At 45.4% G+C, this 24544-nt stretch overlaps 1 protein-coding gene across 4 annotated transcripts in view; it reads right to left on the reverse strand.

Moving 5' to 3' along the window:
• LOC119437654 (golgin subfamily A member 1-like) overlaps positions 1-23931 on the reverse strand; it is a 102778-nt gene extending 78847 nt beyond the window's left edge. Inside the window, exons 1-5 of one of the 4 annotated variants that reach the window (XM_049660755.1) lie at positions 22983-23931; positions 6990-7069; positions 5462-5492; positions 5216-5310; positions 350-478 (exon numbers count right to left, since the gene is read on the reverse strand). In XM_049660755.1, coding sequence (XP_049516712.1) covers positions 350-478; positions 5216-5310; positions 5462-5492; positions 6990-7069; positions 22983-23097 — 450 coding nt within the window. In that variant the 5' untranslated portion in view covers positions 23098-23931. The remainder of the gene's footprint in view (positions 1-349; positions 479-5215; positions 5311-5461; positions 5493-6989; positions 7070-22982) is intronic. The other 3 variants (XM_037704649.2, XM_049660756.1, XM_037704650.2) reach the window with 3 other exon arrangements.
• Positions 23932-24544: the final 613 nt, after the last annotated feature.

Below are 24544 nucleotides of genomic sequence, written 5' to 3' on the forward strand. Positions count from 1 at the left end.
ACCCAGCCTTCCAAGTTGGCATCTAAGAGTTACTTCGAACATTGGTACCTACCCAGTCCCGCATCTACAGTGAGTGACCCATGTCGACGTGAAAAGAGGTTCGTTCAAGAGCGGCACGTATGTACACAATGTCACAGACTCGTTGTTGGTTTCGAACCCTGTTACCTCAGCACAGCAGCTCTCTCTCTCTGCCATACACACACAGAGAGAGAGACAGATAGATAGATAGATAGCCCCTGAAAAGTGTGTGAAGTACCCTAAAAATGACAACGCATGAAAACGCCCAGCAAGTGCGTTTCTGTATGCAGAGAGATCCATCCTCCCCACAATGAGGCATTGGCCCACTTACCAAGTGCTTGACCTTGGCCATCTCCTGGCTCTGGAAGCTCTCAATCTCCTCGCGGTTCTCACAGCGGCCTGCCAGGAGCTCCACCCGCTGCTCACTCTCCCGAAGCTGCCGTTCGAGCTCCTGCTTCTCCTGCACATGCACCACGACACACCATCACCGTTCGTTCACTGGTTGGCTCAGACTTCCCTCGCAGTGGGCCCAAAGCCACTAGTACTGCTGCTTAGGTGGGGCTTGCAGGTGTCCAATATTTTAACGGTATATTGTGCGAGCATCAACCAGCCAACCTGCCGTACTTTATTTATTGGTTTGTTTATTTATCCGCAATACTGTTGCTCTTGTTAGAGGGCAAAGCAGCTAGGTAGTAATGTGACAGGTCCACGCAATACGAGAAAGGGGAAAAAAACATACTGAAACAGTTACATAAGAGAAAGGAAATGCTGGCACATGTGGTGCTGATGTTTTACAGAAATGAAAAGTGCAAGACAATAACAAAACTGACAAAGCAATAAATGAGAAAAACAACAAGTGCAATATGCAATACCAAGTACAATCATGTATGCTGGTAACTGTACAAAAAGAAAAATTCAGGAAAGCACAAGGAAAGATGACAAATTCTGGCGGTGATGGCCTCTACCCATGAAGTGAATTCTGATAATGAATCTTGATACTGCTGGTAGCTAGAAGAGCCCAGTTGATTCCATTTCTGCATGTGGGAAAAGTAAGTGCTTAAATGTATTGTTTGTTGCACAAGTATTGTGCTAATGTATGTATTATAATTTGTTTACAAAATGCTGGACAAGCCTGAGAAAATGAATTATATTTTGAAACATCCACAATGGATGGGTAACCCATCCATTGGAGATTGGGGAACCTGCTGACCAGCTCGTGCCCCGAGGACCAGCTTCGACTGGTGAACAGAGTGCAATGGGCAGCGAGGGACCACGGCTTCTTCGACTGAGGATGGCGCCCACCTGGGGACGACAGTGATTGTCTGCTTGTAAATAAAGTTTATCTCTCTAATCCACAGTCACTATGTTGCCATGTTTTATCCTGCCATCCCCACCACATATGTACACCAGTACACTTAGTATGTGGCAAAAAAACCTCTTGTGCGACCTATCACACAAAGTATATCACACAGCTTGGTGGGAAAGTTGGCAAGAGGGGGCAAAGTGTGCAACACACGGTGTGACCATCATCTACTAGGTTGTTCCCTCGAGCATGTCCCAGGCTCTGCCGATCATCGGATCATCGGCCTAAAGTGCAAGCCTAACCATCTATAGGCACACATGTGATGACGTTGTTGCTGCTGACGATGGCGTAGATGTCTCGGAAAGCGCCTCTAATAAAGCAATTGCTGTCGAGGTGTCACAACTTGGGGAAATGGAGGCCTCCAGCGCAAGCCTTACCATATCTACAGGCAAACATGTGAGGGCGTCCGGATGATGGCATAGATGTCTTGGAGAGCGCCTGTTATAGCGAACACGTTTAGTGCAACAAAGGTCTTTGTTGTATACAGGCTCGCCTGTACAAGGATTTGTCTAATCTTCATGCTTGTGGCTTTCAACGTCTTTGCGGCGTTATTAAGCTTTCTCTTTCTTAAATTTTGAAGCAATGATAGTTGTCTAAACATAGCCAGGCAATAAGCATATGGACACATGCGTATTCATTGCGAATGTATTAGTATTTGGTTGAAACTGATCAAACTAAAAAGTCACAAAGACATTGAACGTCAGAAGAATGATGTCTAGGCAAATTATTGCACTACCCATCAGCCCAATGCTGGCTGAACTGCCATTCGTGCAGCTCCTGCAGACACTAATGCCAGAGTTCCTTCTAGTAATTTTTGCAGGAAACTCACTGAATTATGCCACCACTAATCTTCAGTGACTACACCTCTAGCTGGCAATTCTACCAGACACCAACCACAATGATTAAACTCAACTGGCTACAAAGAAAAAAACAAAGAAGATTCACTGACTCCTGTTGGGGTGGGGAGGATGTTTTACACCTGAAACAATCCTCAGTGACAGGTTTTACACGCTGCCAGCAAAAAGTGACCTCTATCACTAAATGCGTGCACTAAATAAGCTGGCACGTGCTAGGACAACTTTTATTTAATGTGTATGTTAATGGTCTCACGAATTTATAAAGTGGGGTGCCCTTAATTAGTATGCTATAGATTTGCCAATGACCTGCACTGTTTTGATTTCCCATTATAACGAAGACATTACATCATTAGAATGTGTGTATTTTCTCCAACCTTAAGTTAGGCAAGTCATACTAACTAGCCCGCAAGAAACCTTTTTCGATAACTGAGTCTGCACTGTGTTGCTGCAGCATACTAACAGTTGCAGCAAAGCTTCAAGTACACAAAATATTCTTTTAATTGCATTTACGCTTATTTTGCCATACATCAAATAGCTGTGCAAGCTACTCTGGTACACAGAAAACAACACAAAATAAGCAAATCTGTTGCATAAAAAAATTATCGTTGATAGTGGAAATACATGGAACCAATGTCCACCACAGCAATGTCCCTCAACTGCACCAGTGGGATTTGAAGGACGCTGCCGTTGCCAACTCTAGACTGATTTTAACTACCTGGGGTTCTTCAATGTATGTCTACACGACATGATCATTTCTGGTCCCATCAAAGTGACAGCACTGTGGCCAGGAATTACTGATGATGATGATGATGATGATAGAGGTTTAGCATAGGATTAATGTTGGCCACATGATGTTCTTAAACATGCAGTGAAAACTAAGTACACAAGTGTACCTGCTTTTGGTCCCTGTCAAACCACAACCATGGCAGCCAGAGGTTGAACCTGTGACTGTACGGTCAGCAACCCAACACTGTAGCTATACTGAACTACTGCAGTAATTACTATTCTTTGCATTGAAAGCCGGTACATTTTGCCAATTACAGATACAGTGATTTTTTTTGCTACCGTTACAAACATTGTCAGGCGTTTAGCACCTCTAATACACCAATATTATAAAGTACAGAGAAGTGCCTGTGTTCAGTCATGCAACCACCCCAAACTTCATTCCTCAACACAAAAAGGGCCTGCATTCCGCACGAAGGAGTTTTCGATATCACGAAATAGCACAGCAACCCAATAACATACCATGCTGCAGGCACAGACAAATGGAGCTCAGGGAAATGCGATGAGATATGGCAATTGATTACTGTTCGGTTTTGAACAACTTAATACTGTAAACTAACACACCAAGACACCCTGCTGCTTTAAAGGGATCCTGAAACAATTTTGACGATGTTGTGCAAACATACAGAGTCATTAGGGTAGGTCCCTCTGATCATTAAGTGACACATTTAAGTGCTCCGCATAAAGCGTTTAATTTATTATAAGGTTTTCAAAATGTGCATCACTACCAATCGCAGCGACTCTGAAAACTCAGCTCCCCTGAGTTTTCAGACGCTCTCTCCCAATTGACGTAGTTAGCCCAATTTACATCAGGTGGCTAGCTATCTGAGTGGCTACCCAGGCTTTGTCATTCATAATTTTTCCTACTTTATGGTTAACGAACATGTAATAGTTGGAATGTTGGTTAATTTGTTTTTTATAAAAAAAGTAACAGAAAGAGAATACACAACAATTTATCACCACACTCAAGCACTTCCGCCCACACAGAAAGTGTCGTCTGCTTGTGTTACAACATTCTCTGCGTGACGCGAGCTGTGCAGTCAAAGTTGGTAGTGAGCGTTCTTTTCTCGAGCTCCACGGATCACCCTTGTGACATTGTGGGCTGCAAATGTAGCGATTGGCGACATGTCAAGCAGCGACACTGTGTCTCTCTGCAAGGCAACATGCGAGTTAAGTGGCTGCAGCGCATCGGGCTGTCGTTATCCAATCAATCGGCGCCAGCATCTACGTGTTTACGCCCATCACACCGAAGGATTACTACCACAATGGAGAGTTTTAGCGTGTCCGCTATTCAGGTAAAGGCAAGTGCAAGCGGGCTGGGCATTTTAACGGATGAGCGGAGGCGCAAACATGAACGGCCTGCACAGTGCCCCCCAGACACCTGGTGGCACAGACCTCAGCCAGACAAACACAGAGCTAATATAGCAGTGACCAAATGTATTCTGCTTTGCTGCTGGTATAAATTTTCGGCCTGAGTGTAATGGTGAACACACTGTCTTTTTAAATGTTTAAAATGTTTTACACTTGGTTACAGCATTATTAGCTCTGTGTTTGGCAGGGCAGCTAACATTTACGCCAAAGTCTCTTCATCACAGCGGTAGTAGCATGGATCAAGGGGCTTCCACCTATCCATCAAGACTCCTAGCTCGCCTGCGGTTACCTGAATACCAGACATACTCGGCGCTGCAACACAGTGCTCGCAGCGCATGCTGCTTGGATAGCTCAGGCTGGGCCTCAACAGCCAGGCGGCTAGCGGAGAGGTTGGAGAGGCTTCACACGCTGGCTCCAAGACAACCGTAAGTAGACGACACGACGTCACATCGTGACACAAAGCCAGTGAAGGTAGAGCTTAGCCCCTATTCCTTTACGAACGAGTTGAGGAGAAAAGCTATGAAGGAGGGTAACTTGTAATCGTCCATAGCTCTCTTAATATGACACGCTTCACAGAAATTGTGGTGCGAATATTTTACTGTAGCTGTACATACCTGTCTACGAAATCTGTCCAAACCATTTCAGGGACCCTTTAGCCATTGCTAACATTTGGGCTTGTAGTTGATCGCATGCACCACGTGGTATTAGGCACTTTCACCTCACACACAATGCACCAGCATGCAGCTTGCACAAGGAAATTGCACAAGTGCTCTCTACATATCAGTCAAACGTGCCCGCTACAAAAACGATAAAGAAAACTCACCTTCTTGATGAGCTGCAGCTTGTGGTATATCTCTTCATAGTCGGCACCCGTGGGTGCTGACCTTTTCGGTGTGCTACCTTTGGCCTTACTGTTGTCTGAGATGAAAAAAAAAAAAAAAAAGCAATGGCATATGATTGTTTAAGTTGCAATGGTTCTGCAAGTACACCTCAGCCATAACTTGTGAATGTGTGTGTGAGACAGCTCATGCAACATTGTCTCTTGCAACATGCAATGCACAATACTCACCATTTTCGGCTGTGCTACCCTGTGACAGTTTCTGTAATGGAAAGCAACAAAGGCATTAACTGCTGCAGTCAGAAGGTAGTGCAAGGTGCATAATTCAATGCAGAATGATGAGAGAGCACAGTTAAGTGCAGCTTCAGCTTTACTGATTGCACCACTTAATGATTCTACTGTGGCTATGTTGTCTCTGCTTAGTACAACTTGACATAGCAGTTTTGCTTTTACATGCAGTTTTGTAGAGCTGGGATGAATTATAGACAGTGTATTAAACATTGTCTCTGCAGCAACAAATGGCAATTACGCACCGCAGCTGTCATGACCACTGACACCTGTATCATGGCTCTCTCTCACTGCCCTGGTTGTCAAGTTTTCCATGCGCTTAATAACAGCGTGTGCATTGTCTTTATTGTGATAATGTAGCAATTAGCATTACTTGCCACCGTGTTGTGTCTTGGACAATAAAACTATTAGCAAACAATATTGTACAGTGGTTTCATCTGACCAGAATGGCGAGTTAGCTTGGCATGTGCACACTAATGTAACCAAACACTGCAAGACTAATTTGTAAAACCACCAGGCTCCAGTATACCTTTGTTTCCCTTAATTAAATTCCTGCAAACAGCAATTATGAGCCCACGATTCCTGGATACATTTCCCACATCATCTTGAGAAGGTTCCCTCTAGTGTTCCTGGAAAACTAGAGAAAACTGCAGTGTCACTGGAAGAACCTATGGCAAGCCGTCACCACCAGGCTTCATCTTCCCTGGAAAATCCTGAAACACGCTAGGAGTTTCACCCACAATTTGAACAATCATGCAGCATGTGATCAGCAGCAGACATGTGCAGTCCATGGCATCATCCGTTTGAAAGTGGGACACGGCAAGGCATGCCGAGTTAGCATCTTCTGTGGCCTTTACCAGATTTTCGTGCTGGCATTTTTTTTTTTTACATTTGCTTCACAAAAGCACAAATCTTACAGCAAACCTCACTGTGAACACTGGTGTAGTGATGGAACAGCACACTACAGTGCAAATGGACCAATACTGCTGGCACTGCACCTCAATTAATACTATGCATGGCCAAGAAGAGCCTGACAGAAAACCATTGGCATTTGCTAGTTCCCGATGCAACTACAATTTTTTACTTTCGGAAAGTAGCCCTGACATAATGGTAGGATCGCTTAGCTTGAAAATATATAATTGCTGGTTTGATCCCAGATTAGAGGTTCTTTTTTTTTTTTTAACATTGGATCATGCCGTACCTGAACCAAACCATGATGAATGAAAGAATGCATAAAACACTATTAGCCAATTTTAAAGCTCAGAACTGCTGTTTAGAGAAAAAATAAAGTGTGACTGAGTGTAGCCCACTTAGGGTAAAGCTATAGCTAGCTAACATAACACAAAGCTTTGCACATGAAATAACCCCCCTGCCTATCAGTTTTGCATTTAAGCTAGCTTTCTCTGAAGGTAGTAGCTTGCAGAACTAGGCATTTAAATACATATTCTATCAGCCAGAATGGTCCCCTCACCTTTGGTTTCTGCTCTCGATCACTGTCCGAGGCCTCACTGCAGGTGCTCCGGCCAGGAGTGCTGACGCCGCAGTCAGACGCTGCACCAGACAGGAGAAAGAAAAAAAAGAGGAAAAAAAACTCACGATGAAACAACATGCACAGAGTAGAATATTAACAAACAATTATTCTCTTGATGACAAGTAGTATTACTTTGCCAAACTACTACAAATTAATGAGTCAGCACTGATGAAAAGTAGAATGGTCTTGTATCATAGCATATGGGTTCAAACAAACATGTACCATACATGCTCGACTAAGGGCCACACTCATGTAAAAGCCATACCCCCAAACTTGCCAACCCATAATTCGAGGACAAAAAAATGGTGAAATAAAGAATTTGAAGACTGAAGAGAGCGTGCATGATCTTGGATTCTGGGTGCGTGGCGTGCACATTCTTAGAACATCGTTGTGAAAGCTTTGACATCATTGTCATACCTAACGCAATGGAGGGCACTGAGAACGACTGTATCCATGAGTGTGGTACCAAACCAAATATGAGTAGCAGTGACAGCAAAAGCAGCGAGAACTATAGACGGGCACCAGCTGCGTTGCATGCTTACGCGAACAAATATATGCATTATAAAAACAACAGCGGTTCGCTTCCTCTCCACAAAGAAATCAATGACATTACACAAAGCGAGAAAAATTAAGACCGCAATGCCCCCCCCCCCCCCTGTAAAAATTGCAGAAAAACAGTGCGGCTCTTACATGGGTATATATGGTATGTGTAGTGCAGAAATGTGGATACAGTCATATCAGGCCAGAGCAACACAAGCAGCTGTGGCTTGCCGTGACATAAAAGCTACAGCTGCTCGTAGTACTCTTGGCCAGATGCAACTCGAGCTTGTTTGTGCCCACAATGTTAGCCACATGACAATGCACACATACTACATCATGGCGTGTGTGTGACTTCCATGACATGCACATGCATGCACAGAGACACACACTATGACATCAAAAGAAAAGCACCAGCAGCCTTGCTGAAACATGCTTAACAACAGAGACAAGTCACATTAGGAACAAGTCACAAATTTTAAGTGGTGAAAGCAAGAGCAATTATGCGCTGTCACAATAAAGGAAGAAGACCGCAAAGCAATTGTAGCTTCATCCTGTCATCATGTATAAAGCAACCGCCAACCAAGGTGAAGGCCCTGTTGTGTCTGGCGGTCCTTCGGGACAAAGGAGGCCGGCGCCGACGCGCCCACCTGGCGACCCTTTCGCGCGGCTGAGAATTGTCACCTGGGACTGAGGGATTAGCAGTTGGTCTCCAGGCTACCTCAGGCGTCGTTAAACGGCGGCGTCGCCCTTTGGTGCGGCTCCGTCAATTACCAGCGCCGCCCGAACCACGACGAGGCTCGGCGCCGACTGCGGCGTGCCAACTGGCGCCCTTTCGAGACAGCCACCGCGAACGCGAACTGACCGTTATGGAGAGGCGAATCTTCAAAGGGGCCAGTGTCTGGCAATCCCGGGGGAACGACCTCAACGTTCGGTTCCCAAGGTGTCAACCGCTGCCTGTGTTCGGCGGCGACCTGGCAAGATTGGAGGCGGGGCCCGGCGGGAAACGACGACACATCACGTGCGGGATATGGCCCCCTGATCAAAGACTGTCATTGGCTGAAAGAACTAAAGTGTATTCCCTCGTCGAGCGAAAGAGGGAAACCGAGGAGATAAAAAGGAGAGCTGGAGTGTTGTGAGGTGTCGGACATGAAAACCAGATCATGTAAATTTGTATATTAAACCCCTTTTCCCATCTCTTCGACGTGGCTCTGGGCCTCTCCTTCTCCCAGTACCTGACACGGCACCACCCATGGACGCTTCGTGGCCGCTCGGACCTTCGGACTTCGCAACAGTGGCTGGCAGCTTATGGGATCGGCCGGCGTTGGCTACATCGGTGTGGTGAGTGCTACATGTTTGCTCCTCTTTTCGCCAGACTCATTAGCGCAGGTAGTCGGTAGTGGTGTTTGGTGCTGTTGGTGGTTTTGCCTCGCAGACCAAGAATATAGCGTCTCGAGGGCTGAATTACTCAAGGGGAGGAAACGCACGGTGCGCGGTGAGCATGGACAAGTTTAAAGTCCAAGAACTCCTAGAAATTTGTGAGGAGCTGGGCATTTCTGTTGGTCCTGTAAAAAGAAAGAAACAACTATTGGAGCTTTTGCGGAAGGAGGAAGTCAGCTTGGAGGAGGCTGGGGAGGCCAGAAACAGTATTTCGGAAAGAAGGGAACGCGTAGAACGAGAGAAGAAGGAACAAGATGCGTGAGAAAGGACGAGACAAACGTCAGCCTGCAGTCTAGTGAGCAGCAGTCAGAGGACCAGGTCCAGAAACCCGAGGCAGTTGTGAGAAAGGACGATACAAACGTCAGCCTGCAGTCTAGTGAGCAGCAGTCAGAGGACCAGGTCCAGAAACCCGAGGCAGTTGTGAGAAAGGACGAGACAAATGTGCGTGTGGCCGAAACTGAGGTGACAGCGGCTACTAAACAGACGGAAACAGTATCGGTTGCTGACGCAAGTTGTGAGGTAATAGCGGGCTCTTTGTTGACACCTGCGTCCGCCAGCTGGTATGAACTCGCGAGCATCGACAGGGCAAGGCTAATAACCGAACAAAAGGCTGATTTCGCTCTATCCGCACTGTTGGATAGCGTCAATAAGGAAGGTGTCTCCCGAAAGAACGTTTCATTCTATACACAAGATGAACTGTTGCATCGCAGGTACGAGGACGCAAAGGGGCGCGTTTATAACCAGCTGCTTGTTCCCCAACAATACCGGGGGCAACTCCTCGACCTAGCACATGGCAATGCTTGGGCAGGACACTTGGGCATAAAGAAGACGAAAGCGAGATTAGCTCAAGAGTTCTATTGGCCCAGTTGCTGGAAAGACGTGGAGACGTTTGTCCGTGCATGTGACACATGTCAACGAATAGGTAAATCGACCGACAAGTGGAAGGGGCCGATGAGGTTGGTCCCCATAATTACTGAACCATTTCGTCGACTTGTCATTGACATTGTGGGGCCGCTACCGCAGTCGCAGTCGGGTTATCGATACGTCCTTACCACCCTTTGTGTCGCCACCAAGTTTCCGGAAGCGACTGCATTGAAAGAACTAAGTTCCGTATGCGTTGTGGATGCGCTGTTGTCCATTTTCTCCCGTGTGGGATTTCCCTCCGAAATTCAGTGCGATAATGGAAGCGTATTCACAAGCTGCCTTACGACTACATTTTTGGAGCGTTGCGGAATAAAGGTAGTACATAGCTCTATTCACCACCCACAGTCAAACCCGGTTGAGCGGATGCACTCAGTTATGAAACGCGTTTTGCGAGCTCTATGCTTTGAGCATAAGAAGGATTGGGAGGCATGTATACCTGCAGCAATGTTTTCCCTGAGGTCAGCCCCACACGAGAGTACGGGTTTTAGTCCGGCTGAGCTTGTCTACGGCAGAAACTTGAGGGGTCCGCTGCGCATGGTCCGAGAGTCGTGGACTGGGCATGGGGAAGATCCCAACGTTGTTTCCTACGTGCTCGAATTGTTGGAGCGGCTAGGGAAAACACGCGACATTGTAGAGAACAACATGCGAGCAGCCGAGGCGCGTTCCAAAACCCATTACGATAAGTCAGCTCGGAAATGTGTCTTTAAGGTAGGCGACGAAGTAATGTTGTTACGCCCTTCCAAGAAAACCAAGCTAGACGTACAGTGGGAGGGACCGGCGACAGTAGTGTCAAAGCTTTCGGACACTAATTATGAGGTGAAACTTGGTAGGAAGCACAACAAACTTTACCACAGTAACCTGATGAAACCATACATCCGACGCGAAGCAGTTGTAAACCTAGCACTAAATCTCCCTGAGGAAGAGAGCACCGAAATCCCTTGTCTTTCCGTCAGCGAAGTAAAGAGCACAATGGCAGGCAAGGTGGATACAGGACAAACTTTAGACGAATCTCAAAAGAAAGAGTTAGACCAGGTGATGCAACAATTTTCGACTGTGTTTTCGGAAAAGCCAGGCAGGACAGACCTCATTGAGCACGACATTGAGTTAAGAGTTGAGGAACCCGTCCGCTGTAAACCTTACCGGGTGTCGCCCAGACAAAGGGAGATACTAGAAGCGGAAATTCGCCGCATGTGCGAACTAGGTGTTATAATTGAGGCTGACAGTGATTTCACGTCACCCTTGATTTTGGTAGAAGTACCTGGCAAAGGTCCAAGGCCGTGCGTATATTACCGCCATTTGAACTCGGTGACAATCGACCAGACTTACCCAATACCCAATATTGAAGAGAGGGTAGAGACAGTGTCCAAGGCTAGGTATATTTCGACTTTGGATCTCGTTCGCGGCTACTGGCAGGTCCCCTTGACAGAGCGCGCAAGCCGCTACGCGGCTTTTATTTCACCGATGGGAACCTTTCGTCCTTTGATGATGAGTTTTGGGCTCAAAAATGCCCCGTACTGCTTTTCCCGTCTGATGAACCGAGTTCTGTGCGGGCTAGAGAAGTTCGCGCTACCCTACTTAGACGATGTCGCAATTTTTTCAGACACGTGGAAAGACCACGTTGACCACCTAAAAACAGTGTTGGAGAGGCTAAAAGCCGCAGGTCTTACGGTAAGACAAGAAAAATGTCACTTGGGTTGTGCTGAAGTAAGCTATTTGGGGCACATTGTAGGAAGCGGGCGTCGCAGACCTTCCGAACTCAAGGTGGCCGCAGTGGTCGACTATCGCCGTCCCCGCACAAAGACCGAAATGAGGGCATTTCTCGGGCTGACAGGTTACTACCAACATTACGTTCCGAACTATTCTGAGATTGCCAGCCCTTTGACGGACAGCCTGCGTAAAACTAAACCAGTGGCCATCGAGTGGGAGGCTAGTAAGGAGGCTGCCTTTCAGAAGCTGAAGCAGGCGTTAAGTCAGAAGCCCGTTTTAATGGCACCTGATTTCTCGGAACCCTTCATTATTCAGTGCGATGCGAGTGAACGCGGTTTGGGAGCCGTGCTATGTCAGAAGGACCGGGGTGGATGCGAGCGACCCGTTTTGTTTTTGAGTCGCAAGTTGACCATCAGAGAAGAAGCTTATAGCACATCCGAGAAAGAATGCGCCTGCCTCGTTTGGGCGGTTCAAAGGTTAGCATGCTACGTTGCCGGATCCAAGTTCACGATAGAAACGGATCACTCTCCGCTAACCTGGTTACAAAATATGTCACCGAAAAACGGCCGCTTGCTCAGATGGAGCATAGCCCTACAACAGCACAATTTCGATGTGCGCTATAAGAAAGGTAGTCTGCACACGAACGCTGACGGCCTAAGTCGGGCCTTCTAAGCCAATTTAGCCATGTGTTAGGGTTGTAAATAAATGTCTTTACGGTATCTTGTATTTATGAAAGTAAGTAATCAGTATATACTTTGGGCTAAGTGTTACAGCTATGAATTACTTAACGGGACAGTTCTCCAGTCGTCTTCCGAACCTGTAAAGGCTCTAATTGATAATTAGCTTGATTACATACACCCAGTTGGTGTCTGTTTGTGAGGACACATTATCGGAAGCTTCTTGGTACTTGTCCGGATCAACGCGCACCTTGCGTTTCATGGTTTCTTTAGATAGGGGGTAGTCAAATTATTGGAATTGGTAGAGTCTGGCGATGAGAGTGGCTTGCAGTGGCGCTCGCGGCATTGGGTGTGACTGACAAAGGTCGCTCCTTGGAGCTTGTCATCTTGTATTTATGCAGTCCACTAGAGCCCACCTATCAAGAGGCCTTCGGCGGGAAGATAATCATTCCTGGAAGCGGCGGCCCCATGGCTTTGAGCAAAGCAGGCATCAAACCGGCCGAGCTGCGCGGAACAACTCGACCTCCCGATGCATCATCTGGCGGGGGGGTGCTGTTGTGTCTGGCGGTCCTTCGGGACAAAGGAGGCCGGCACCGACGCGCTCACCTGGCGACCCTTTCGCGCGGCTGAGAATTGTCACCTGGGACTGAGGGATTAGCAGTTGGTCTCCAGGCTACCTCAGGCGTCGTTAAACGGCGGCGTCGCCCTTTGGTGCGGCTCCGTCAATTACCAGCGCCGCCCGAACCACGACGAGGCTCGGCGCCGACTGCGGCGTGCCAACTGGCGCCCTTTCGAGACAGCCACCGCGAACGCGAACTGACCGTTATGGAGAGGCGAATCTTCAAAGGGGCCAGTGTCTGGCAATCCCGGGGGAACGACCTCAACGTTCGGTTCCCAAGGTGTCAACCGCTGCCTGTGTTCGGCGGCGACCTGGCAAGATTGGAGGCGGGGCCCGGCGGGAAACGACGACACATCACGTGCGGGATATGGCCCCCTGATCAAAGACTGTCATTGGCTGAAAGAACTAAAGTGTATTCCCTCGTCGAGTGAAAGAGGGAAACCGAGGGGATAAAAAGGAGAGCTGGAGTGTTGTGAGGTGTCGGACATGAAAACCAGATCATGTAAATTTGTATATTAAACCCCTTTTCCCATCTCTTCGACGTGGCTCTGGGCCTCTCCTTCTCCCAGTACCTGACACGGCACCACCCATGGACGCTTCGTGGCCGCTCGGACCTTCGGACTTCGCAACAGCCCCCACATGGGAGCCTTGTTCACAATGAAGGGCGATGCAGGAAGGGAACGAAGTTATATATGCGGTTGAGTACACTACGTAAGGTGCTGGTGAATATCGGATTAAGATTACCGTCATTACGATTCAAAGTTCGCGCCATTGTCTGGACATGAAGTGACCCAAGAGAAGGCCGTTGACTTGTTAGAATGCAGGCGCTGCCCCAGTCTATTTGGTGAGCCGTGGAGTCAGTTAAAAAAAAATTCACCTTGATCAACATCTGTTTCCTGTTCTCATCATGATTTTTCCCAACCAGACGAGATTTCATCATACCCTTGACTTGAGCAGTATCATGCCCCACTAAGACGTCCCCACTACAATGTGTGTATGTGCATGTGTGTGCCACTTGGTGTAAGTTTCCAAGCAAATCCCCTTTCAAGCAAACTATATACAAAGACATATGGTTGTGCTGTACTCTCCAGCAGTTAAAATAACCCCAGTTACTTGTGCAAGTAGTGGTTTCAAGAAACCTGGAGACCTTAACACTCTGGCGTGCAGCTCTTCTCATATGGCACTATGTCCTTGCTAGCCTAATCATTCAGATTGTTAGCCTGATAACTTTCTTGGCAGGAAGTATGTGAAGTATGTGTGTGTGTGTGTGTGTGTGTAGTGCACAAATGTGTTAGAGCATATGTGTTTGTTAGAGATAGGCAAATATAGGGATCTAGAAAAAGAAACTTAATCGAGCACCCTTGAAGTAGTTCGTACACAGCAAAATTAATTTCAATGTAATTTTAAGCAAAGTGATCTAGAAGTTCTACTTTACCCTTTGAGGGCACAAGAATACACACAGACAGTTGAAAGACATAGACAAAGTGCTTACTTCCAGCATCGATTTTTCACAAGCATAGCACACACATATAGGAAACAAACAAGAGCATTTGAACAAATTGATAAATCATGACATAAACAAGCACGAAACATATGGAGGACAACAATTTACGGTAATACCAAGTTAAGAAAGTGCTAAGCTGCAAAATTACGAGACGGCACCAGTCGCAATTTTATGCAACTTAAATTATCAATTTGCACAGATGACAACAACAAGCCTGCACTCCCTGCCAGCAAATCTGAGGGTGCATGGGCCATGAAAGCCCGAACACCGTTCCATATCAAGGAAAACTACAACAACTTGATCACCTGGCCATGGAGAGCGCATTAATAAAAAAAGACATATTAGTAGAGTAATTAATTAATAATTGGTTTGCTGAGTGGTGCACAACAGAAACTTCACTCCAGCATGTCAAAAACGGTACTATGACGTTTGCGTCAAAAAATCGCACGCTTAGATCAGCATTTTGAGGCATTAAACTCAGCATTTCAAAAATGATACACTGGGCTTTGTGGCGTTGAGGCCATCTCTCCCTATAAAAATTGCAGAACAGAGGATGAAACGGCCACATTAAAGGCTTTTTTTTTTTTTTTTGTCTAATTAGGTGCATTTCTAGAAAAACAATGGTTGAATGCCAAGGTACAAATTTTCGCAGTGTAGTGATGTGAATTTGGCTGGCCCCTTCACGTCGATTTAACCAAGATTTTATTTGTCATCAACCCGAATGCATAGCATGAAGCTACAAAGGAAATCCATCCAGGTTTCTCAGAAACAAAGTTTCGCAGTCGAAGAAAAATTCGTCCTACAAACGGGTGGACGGCAATTTTCCCTTTCGTGAGCCTTCTTCCACCATGGGGGCTTCTGCGTAACTGATTTGTCAAGATTTTCTTAACGCTGAAAATTAATAACTTGAGCACCAACAGAAGCACAACGTGACTACAGTTGACTCAGCGGTTCACAGTGACATTGAAGCAAAGACCAAACTTGGGCACTGCTTTTGTGAACATTGGTGCCCCGGCTTATTATTATTTCTTTTTATTTCAGTATACCCTAAAGGTCCTCAGTTGGAGGGTATTACATGGGGGGGGGAATGCAACATCATCCAAGCTAACATTACAATATACAAGATAAAAAAGAGGTGAAAAACATTAATGGCAATCACACTCAGCATATAGAACTAAAACATCTAAAAAAAAAACGAAAAAAAAAACATCGTAAGCCCAACTTGTGCCAAAGTTTCGTTTTATGCAATGCAGAACAATTCAATGGTTATACAATGCAAAACACTGAAATTTAGCAATACGAAACAGTTCTTTTTAACTGTAAGTAAATAAAAAAACTTAGAAAACAAGAGAAAAAAAAACAGGGAGAGCGATAAAAAGGGAGCATGGTTGAAGAACATTTAGGGCATAAGATACGATTGAACAAGTTTCTGAAATTGATTAAAGTCGAGTTCTGTTGCAATGACAGATGGCAGGTTATTCCACTCGGTTGTAGTGCGTGGTATGAACAAATGAACGTATTGTGATGTGCGGCAAAAAACGCATTTTAGTTTGAAAGGATGATCATGACAAGGGAGTATAGCGGACGGGGTATGAAAAACATCTTCATGAAAGAACGGGTGGTGATAAAGCTGATGAATGAGTGTTAAGCGTGCTAGTTTGTGACGAACTGACAAATTGTCGAGTTCAGCACGCTGTTTTAACTGTGTGACGCTAGTTATTAGTGAATAGTCAGAAAAAATAAATCTCGCAGCACGATTTTGCAGAGCTTCAATATCATTAACAAGGTACTCTTGTTCTGGGTCCCATAAGGCCGGCACGTACTCGACCTTTGGTCGAGTTAATGTAGTGTATGCTAGTTTTCTAATGTGGGGTGAGGCGTGAGTTAGACTACGTTTGATGAGGCCCAGACAGCGGTTAGCAGATGCTAGAATGGTTTCAATGTGGCTCTTCCACGTAAGATCACTGCAGGTACTTATAACTAGAAGCAAACTCAACGTTAGTGTTGTTTAATACATAGAAACTCTGAAGTCCAGTAGTTCGATTAGTAAAACACATAAATTTAGTCTTTAAGGGATTTAGTGACATTAACCAAGTATCGCACCAAGCGTTTACAGAGTTAAGGTCAGTTTGAAGAGCCTCTTGATCAATTACAGAACAAATATCACGGTAAATTACGCAGTCATCTGCGAAAAGTCCGATTCTGGATGAAACACTGTCTGGTAAATCGTTAATAAAAACAAGAAAGAGTAGTGGCCCAAGAACGCTTCCTTGCGGTACGTTTGAAGTCACCTAGCCACATGAAGAGTTAAAATTGTTCACCGATGTGAACTGCATCCTGCAAGATAATAAGTCTCCATGCGAGAACTAGACTAGAGGATGAATGTTATAGCTTGCTAACTTTGTCAGAAGACGATGGTGTGGAACACGGTCGAATGCCTTCGAATAATCAAGGAATATTGTGTCGCCCTGAATACCAGCATCTACGGATGAATGCAGATCATCAATAAAGCCAGCTAACTGAGTGTCGCACGAATATCCCTTGCGGAAACCATGCTGATGCTTAAAAATTAAGTTGATCACGTCCAAATAATTGATAACCTACAAGTGTATGACGTGTTCTAATAGCTTGAAGATTGCAACTTGTTAAGGATATGGGTCTGTAGTTGAGGTGTGAAGAATGCTCGCCGGACTTGAACACTGCAATTACCTTAGCCATTCGCCAATCGCTAGGAATACTCGAGTTAGACAAGGATTGCGAAAATATTGCGAAGAGTATACACGATAGTCCTTCAGCTGTCTTTTTAAGAATGTTGTAATTGAATCCATTGTGGTCCCACGTAGATGATAATTTTATCCGGCTCATCGCTCATCAAAGAACAAATACCTACTTCGTCAATTACTATTTCAGACATGCCCACATCAAAAAGTGTGTCCAATATAGGACACGTAGTGATACCTTCATGACTAAACACTGAGGAAAACGTGTCATTTAGAATCTGCGCACACATAAAGTCCGGAACTATCTCGCCATTTGAATCTGCGAGGATAACATCTGGATAGGAAACTAGATTTATTATGCACCAGAACCTGTGAGGATTAGTGATAAGCACCAATGCGAAGTCATGACGAAAAAAATGACGACGTGGTGTTTTAAGCAGGGATTGGTACTGGGCCCATCACATTTTTCGTATCATTTCCATGATACAGACAGCCTGTCTTTGTCCGCGTTTCGATATAGACGCTTCTTTTTGTTATTGAAACGTTTGAGTTGATTAGTAAACCAAGGTGTGTTGTTGCTGCATTTTATAGTAATAACTGGTATGTACCTCTCAATTAGTCTACAATATGTATCCTTAAATAATACACAGTTTTTAAGTGTTCGTGATAAATGTTCCTCTAAAAATTGGTCAGTAAACAATGACAACTCCGAATTGATACTTGCATAATCAGCTTTTTATAACATCGTATGCGCTTAGTCGTAACTTTCTTATTGTTTGGCGTTTGCGTCAGTTGAGCATTGATGATCGCATGATCGGACAAGCCATCAAGAAGAATAATATGCAAACAGAAGGCGGGGTCATTAGTCAGAATGAGGTCAAGGATATTGGCTGATGTGGCTGAAGAGCGCGTGGGGTCTGTAATAAGTTGTGTTAATGAAAAGTCTAGACATGCATGAAGGAAATCGTGTGCTTCAGTTCATGATTTCTGATTCAAGATGACGTCATGATTTCTGAACCCATGACTGGGTTCAGAAATCATGTGAAGGTGTGCATGGCAATGTAGCTACTTAGCACAGTCATGTGCAAACTGTGCTTGTACATGCTGTGTGAAAATATGACTACGCCACCATTAGTTGGGTAAACTGCCTTGCTGGAATGCTAGCTTTACAATTATGAAAAGGATACTCTTGTATATTGAATGCTTCAGTGTCAACATTACATGAGTGACCTCCATCCGTCTTTTTTTTTTTCCATCATCAGCCCATTTGGCCATAAATGTGGGTCTCATTCCAAACCATTTTTATCCAATCAATGACACCTTCAAATGCTGTTATCTTGCAATGTGACATGAGTGGCAGAGCTTTCACAGACTAAGTGTTCAATTTACGCTCAGAGCAAAGCATAAGAAGCATTTTTAAAGAGGAACCTCAAAATGCAAAAGCGTGTTCAATATGCACATAAGACCCACGTCCAGCCACCTTCCTGTCGCTTTGTCTATGTCTACTTCTCGATTTTTTCTACTTTCAAGTTTCCTGGCATTCTCCTAGTATAACCATGTAGCTTGCCCAACAAGCCACTCTCATGAACCCTTTTCATAATTGTAAAGCTAGCATTCCAGCGCAAGGCAGTTTACCCAACTAATGGTGGCATAGTCATATTTTCACACAGCATGTACAAGCACAGTTTGCTTGCATTTTGACATGAAAAATATAGACCTGACTCTCTTGATGAAACCATGAGTAACAGACAAGCCCCAGCATGTGCTGGTATAATGTAGCAATTCCTCTAACTGGATTACATTCCTTTTTTTATCAGCCACCACTCTGACCAGCCAATCCTAGTGATAATGCAGGCAAAGTTTCATTTTGGCTACTGATGAAGTGCAAAATGGAAAAGAATTTGAACAGAATCATTACATTATTCTGGCTTTGCCTTAAGTCATATTATACACAACACGTACATCAGCTGTCTGTGAAACAATGAGCTAGCTTTCATTGATACATGTATGATAGTAGTACCAAGATCCACTGATGCGACAGTCATTTGATCTATGTTTGACAGATGACCCATTTTCACAGCAGATGACAGCTGCTTTAACTGTCAACACCAGCAATATCTGTCACATAAAAAGAGAAGACAATGCTATAAATTCATGAATAACCTAGCAAGTATACTTGCAAGTACTTTTCTAAGCTTACAATTCTTGCAGCTCAAAAAATAGGACAACCAATGCGTAATGAAAAGCTACAGCTGCAACTTCCCATCTGTCATGCTATGAAGCATATCACTGGCAAACACCATCAGTCGTTGATGTTTCTATAGAGCAGATATCAATCGATTCTGATAACTTACTTTTGGCTTTACACTATCAAAGTTAGACGTGAAGCTTGAAGCACAGTACAATTACTAAAAACACACACCACACAATGGAATTACCTCATCTTTACTGTAAAGTCACCTTTAAATTATATGGAGCCAAATATGTAACCTACAACCCCCATCATGTCAATCAGAGCATTACTTTTGTGTGCTAATGACATTGAATAAGAATTTTTTTTTAAATTATGGCGTTTTACGTGCCATAACCACAATATCTCTTGGTGCCCATGTTTACACTCGGCAAATAAGTTCTGCAGAAATCCGCAGGGTGGAGGAAGATTCATGAAAAAGTTGTCGCAGTTTCACCTGAAAGGCGAAGCATCAATTGCGATAGCAAATTTGTGGAGAGCTATACGGAGTAATGATAGTAGCTTTATCAGCTGTATAAACTTGGACATGCAGCAGCACCGGCAACACGCAGAACTGTTGTCGACGCCGTCGGCGTTTTGCCCGCGTTCGCACAAAATGCGTGCAGCGTTGGTGACTGTTGCCGGAGCCTCTGATAAAAATAGGCACTTGGTGCCGCAGCTAAACATCGCCACCCTTCCCTCCCCCTCCCCCCGACGGCCTTTCGTGCGTCGGAAGAAGGCGCGTTTGCTCTACATATATGGTGATTGTAAAGGAGGAAAGAGACGCCTACTTCTGCAGCCCTTAAGGGAGCACGGCGCAGAACGCACGCTTGTTCTCCGCCGTGGGTTCACTCCCCTTGAAAGCGCGCGTCCCTCGTGCCCTTTAACTCGCACATACAGCGTTCGGCGGCACGCGGCGACGATTTCATCTCCATTGATGTCATATGGAACCTCACGGCCACGGCGACGGCAGAAATCTGCTATGGAGTGTCCATATAATTGCCATCGCAATAAAATAAATTGTCATACACCCGACAGCAGCATGAAGCGACTAAAAAAACCTTTTGACTGCAAAGTTTCTTTCTGAGAAACCTGCTTGGATTTCCTCTTTAGCTTTGTGCTAATGTCGGGTGGACAACTATATTCCCTTTCAAACATTATTACTTGTAGCTGAATAGATATTTTCCCCATAAAACATAACCCCCTCCATCAAAAAGACTTTTTGTGAGGCCCAAAGCATTTTCAAAATGACCTGTAAGGACACTATTCATCTAGAGATGTGGTACACAAAACAGTGCCAGTGCCACATTGAGTGCTCCAAATGTTTTGCAGATTTGGTCAGCTGCTGCAGACTCTGTGTGCTGCCATGTGGCAATGGAAGTGCTTACGTCAATGTACAAGTGAACCATGTGCATTTACCTACACTACTGTCAGTAAACAGATTAGTAAAAACAAAATGTGCCCCCTCTCCTGCTGTTAAATCTACACTCCAGGGGGCGGGTATCCTGCAAGTGTCCTCCTAGCGGAGATGTCCATTTCATCAGCTGCTGAAGTGCTGATTGGCTGAGAACGCCTGTCTCCTCCCGCATACCCCAGCCCAGCCAATCAGAACTTCAGCAGCAGATGAAATGGGCATGTCCACTAGGTGGACGCTTTACAGGATACCCCCCCCCCCCCCCTGGATGATCAAATGGTGCACCATCCTTTTAACATCCTACAGAGTCTAGTGCATTGAAAACTGAAGTTCAGAGCAAGCATAGCTGTATTCACAAAGCAGAGACATACATGGGATGTGGAAAGTTATTCAATGAGGACTGAAAAATAAAAATAAATTACTAAAATTGAAATGGTTAGAGTGCTCCAATGCAATGCAAGATCTTGACATAATACAACAACTTTGGACTAAGTTGAGAGTGTGAGAATTCTGCAATGCAGGCTGAATGAATGGAAATTCAATTGCAAAGGATGAGCTACGGCCTAAATGGTAAGATGTTTTGAACAACAAATCAAGGAATGGGCAATGTGAAAAAAGGAACCTTATTTCTTACAAGTGTGTGCAGCACATTCATGAGAGCCTGGCTCTAGCAGAATACTGACGGTATACTTTCCCTCCTCAGGGACAGTGGTTGCTGCCCTATGAAGACTGATTGATGTGGTTTAATGTCCCTAAAAGTGAGAAGAATAAGGGGATCTCTGAGGGTGTCAATTTTATGTTAGTCACCACCATGTGAAGAAATAGACAATGAAACCAGCTTAGACATTGAAATGTAGAAATAAAATAAGGAAAAGGGCTATAAAAGTGGACGAAAAGACAACTTGCCTGCAGGTGGGAGCCCCACCCACATCTTCTGCATGTGGCAATAATTGCCAATTATTGTGACAATTAGTAGGACAATTGTGACAATTAGTAGGACAATTGTGACAATAATTGCCAATTAAGTACCACGGTAGAAATCCTCCCGTCCACTTTCTGGGAGCGTTTGTGTACCAAAGCAACACACAATGTCATGCTCAGCACCTACGGTGACTGCCAAGCGTTTGTCCCAAAGCAAATTTGCAGAACTATGAGGGTCACTGTAGTGAAGGGGATGAAGAGCCTTTGGCAAGTTTTTCCAACATTTATTTCTCAGCTTAAGTGATCAGTTTGTATCCTTGTCACTCAAGAGGAAACACTGCTCGTTCTTTTGGATGAAAATAAGAATTGCTGCAAATTTATTCTGCATTTACTGCCAGCTCCAGCACACATAGATCATTACTTATGCCTGCACTTAATTTGGCGTACTGCATTATTTAAAAATCACTCTTGCTTTTCATATTAAGAATTGTTCCATTATTGCAGGAATTGCTGCACATTATGTTTGAACATGCACAAGTAGTTTATTTTTTTTTTTATGTGTGGGTGGACAGGACCATAGTGCAGAAACAACTCGGAGATAGAATCCATCCTGTACTGGTGCTTGTTCCTCCTTTCATATTGCATCTCTCACTTCTCCCCACCATTTCTGCACCGCTGCTTTTTCCTCCCATGAGCATGCTTAGCAAGTGGCTAATTTACTGCCTTAAGACCAACTTAAACAACATTTTTTTAAAAGACATTATGACAATTAAGCGCACAGGAGCTTGAACCTAGACGGTGTGAACGCGGCACACACACGTGGCACCCAAGCTGAATATTATCTGCAGTGCCGAACGCAAGGTGAGCTTTCTGCTATGTTCTGGCACGTTTCTCGTGGAGGTTGACTGCATGTATTTCAACAGCCGTCGGCATTTCGGCCGCCCTAAGCTACGCACGGTTCAAATGACTGCTATCACACACATGGCCATAGCATACTACTCTGCCCCGCCTTGTTTAATCTTTCAGGCCTGCGCTACGCAGATCAAAGAAGGTAGACAGAAGCGCACATTCTGGACGACTCGCATCCAGTCGGCCAGCATGTGCAAAACGACGAGGAAGCTTTGCATGGGTTTTACGTATCAACGCGATCCTTCAAGGACAGCAACACGGGGAGTAAAGCGTTGCGCAATAAACAATATACTTCAAACTGACAGCTAGTAACGATGCAGCGCGCTACTACCTCTGCGGCTGTGGGTCGGTGTCGGCGCCGGCAGCTGGGGCGGCGGTGGCGGAATGCCGATGACGAGCTCGGTCTGGTTCTCCTCTTCAATCTTCTTCTTTAACTTCGAGAACATTATTCACTCGATGCGCCTCCTCGTCGAAGAGGTGTGCACACTTCGGAAAGGGAAAAAAAAATGAAAGAAACCGTCCGGTCACTCGGCGAAATGCATTCACGCGGCTCGGCCACGACACAAAAGTTGCGTCCAACCACTCAACACGAAACCGAAAAGACGGGACTTGGGGCGCGTCGCGACCGCGTTTTGATCTAGCTCTCTGGGGTTCGCCTCAGCTGGGCTCCGTAATGATATCAATTCTGGAATTCCTACGCCTCACGTCGAGTTGCTTTAACGCGCCTCGCAGCGGTGACGCTTCAGTGAGCCACAGTAGAGTCGCGGACGATACAACGGTGGGAATCGTAAATCGACGATGTCGTCGTGATCGACGGGCCTCGCAGATAAGCCATGAGGATAATCGCTTAACTGTGGCGAGCGGGATCGAACTGGGTCACAGGGACGCGGGTGACAGTGGTTTCTCGCTCGAGCTCGGCTGGCGGATGGGCACGCTCAGGCCCCAGCCGATCGCGTTGCCTGCATCATCGTCGCCGATCGGTCAGTTCCGCTGGTTCTGTTTACCGCGAACCGGAAAACGCTCGCGAACAGATGACGCACGCAGGAAGTTGCAATGATGATAGAGAGATCGTGGTTGTGGGTGCTCATATTAGAGCTTCGCTTTTGAAACCAACAGGTACGAAGTTTCAAAGCTCAGGTTCGAAAAGAAGTATGCTCTTTCCGTCACGTTGCCTGCGCGCGGCTTCCGACTGTCACTTTATTTTAGCACGGTCAATTCCGATCGCGATAGAGCCCGTCCTGGATCGAAATTCTCAACCGCGACTGGCTCCCTTCCGCAGATGCAGCACAGATAAAGTGAGCTCTAGCAAAAAAAAAAAAAAAAAAAAAAAAAAAAAAAAAAAAAAAGAAAGTCGATCGCGAACGAGAAATTCGACCCTGATCGGGCTCTATCGCGATCAAACGTGCGCCGCACGTGTGACGTACACCAGTATTAGAATGAGTCAAATACAAAGTTACGGGGATAAAGTGCCGAACTTCGAACTAAAGTGCATCTTTCACATGTGCAGTGGGATCAGCTGTTTCAAGAAACGAATGCAAAAAGGCCACATAAAATGACAATTAACCCAAGCCTCCCAAGCCACCCGGTATAATGCCCACACTCACCTCTGCCCCCATTCTCGTTCGAAAGGCGAAGCATTGATTGCCATACCAAATTATTAGATAGCTACACGAAGTAAGCTATTAGGATATAGTTTTATCGGCCGTATGGACAGCTGCAAACATTCGCTTACCAACTAAATTAACAAGCACACTGTCACGCGCGCGCAGGCAAACATAAACACATATCTCATTCGATGACCGCGGACACTCGCTGTCAGAACCGTCAGAACGCTGGTGTGATGATGAGCGGCAGCAGCGGCGAGCGAACTCCCCTTTGTGCTGCCTCATCGCT

The sequence above is a fragment of the Dermacentor silvarum genome, chromosome 1, assembly GCF_013339745.2.
Source record: "Dermacentor silvarum isolate Dsil-2018 chromosome 1, BIME_Dsil_1.4, whole genome shotgun sequence".
NCBI lineage: Eukaryota > Metazoa > Arthropoda > Arachnida > Ixodida > Ixodidae > Dermacentor > Dermacentor silvarum.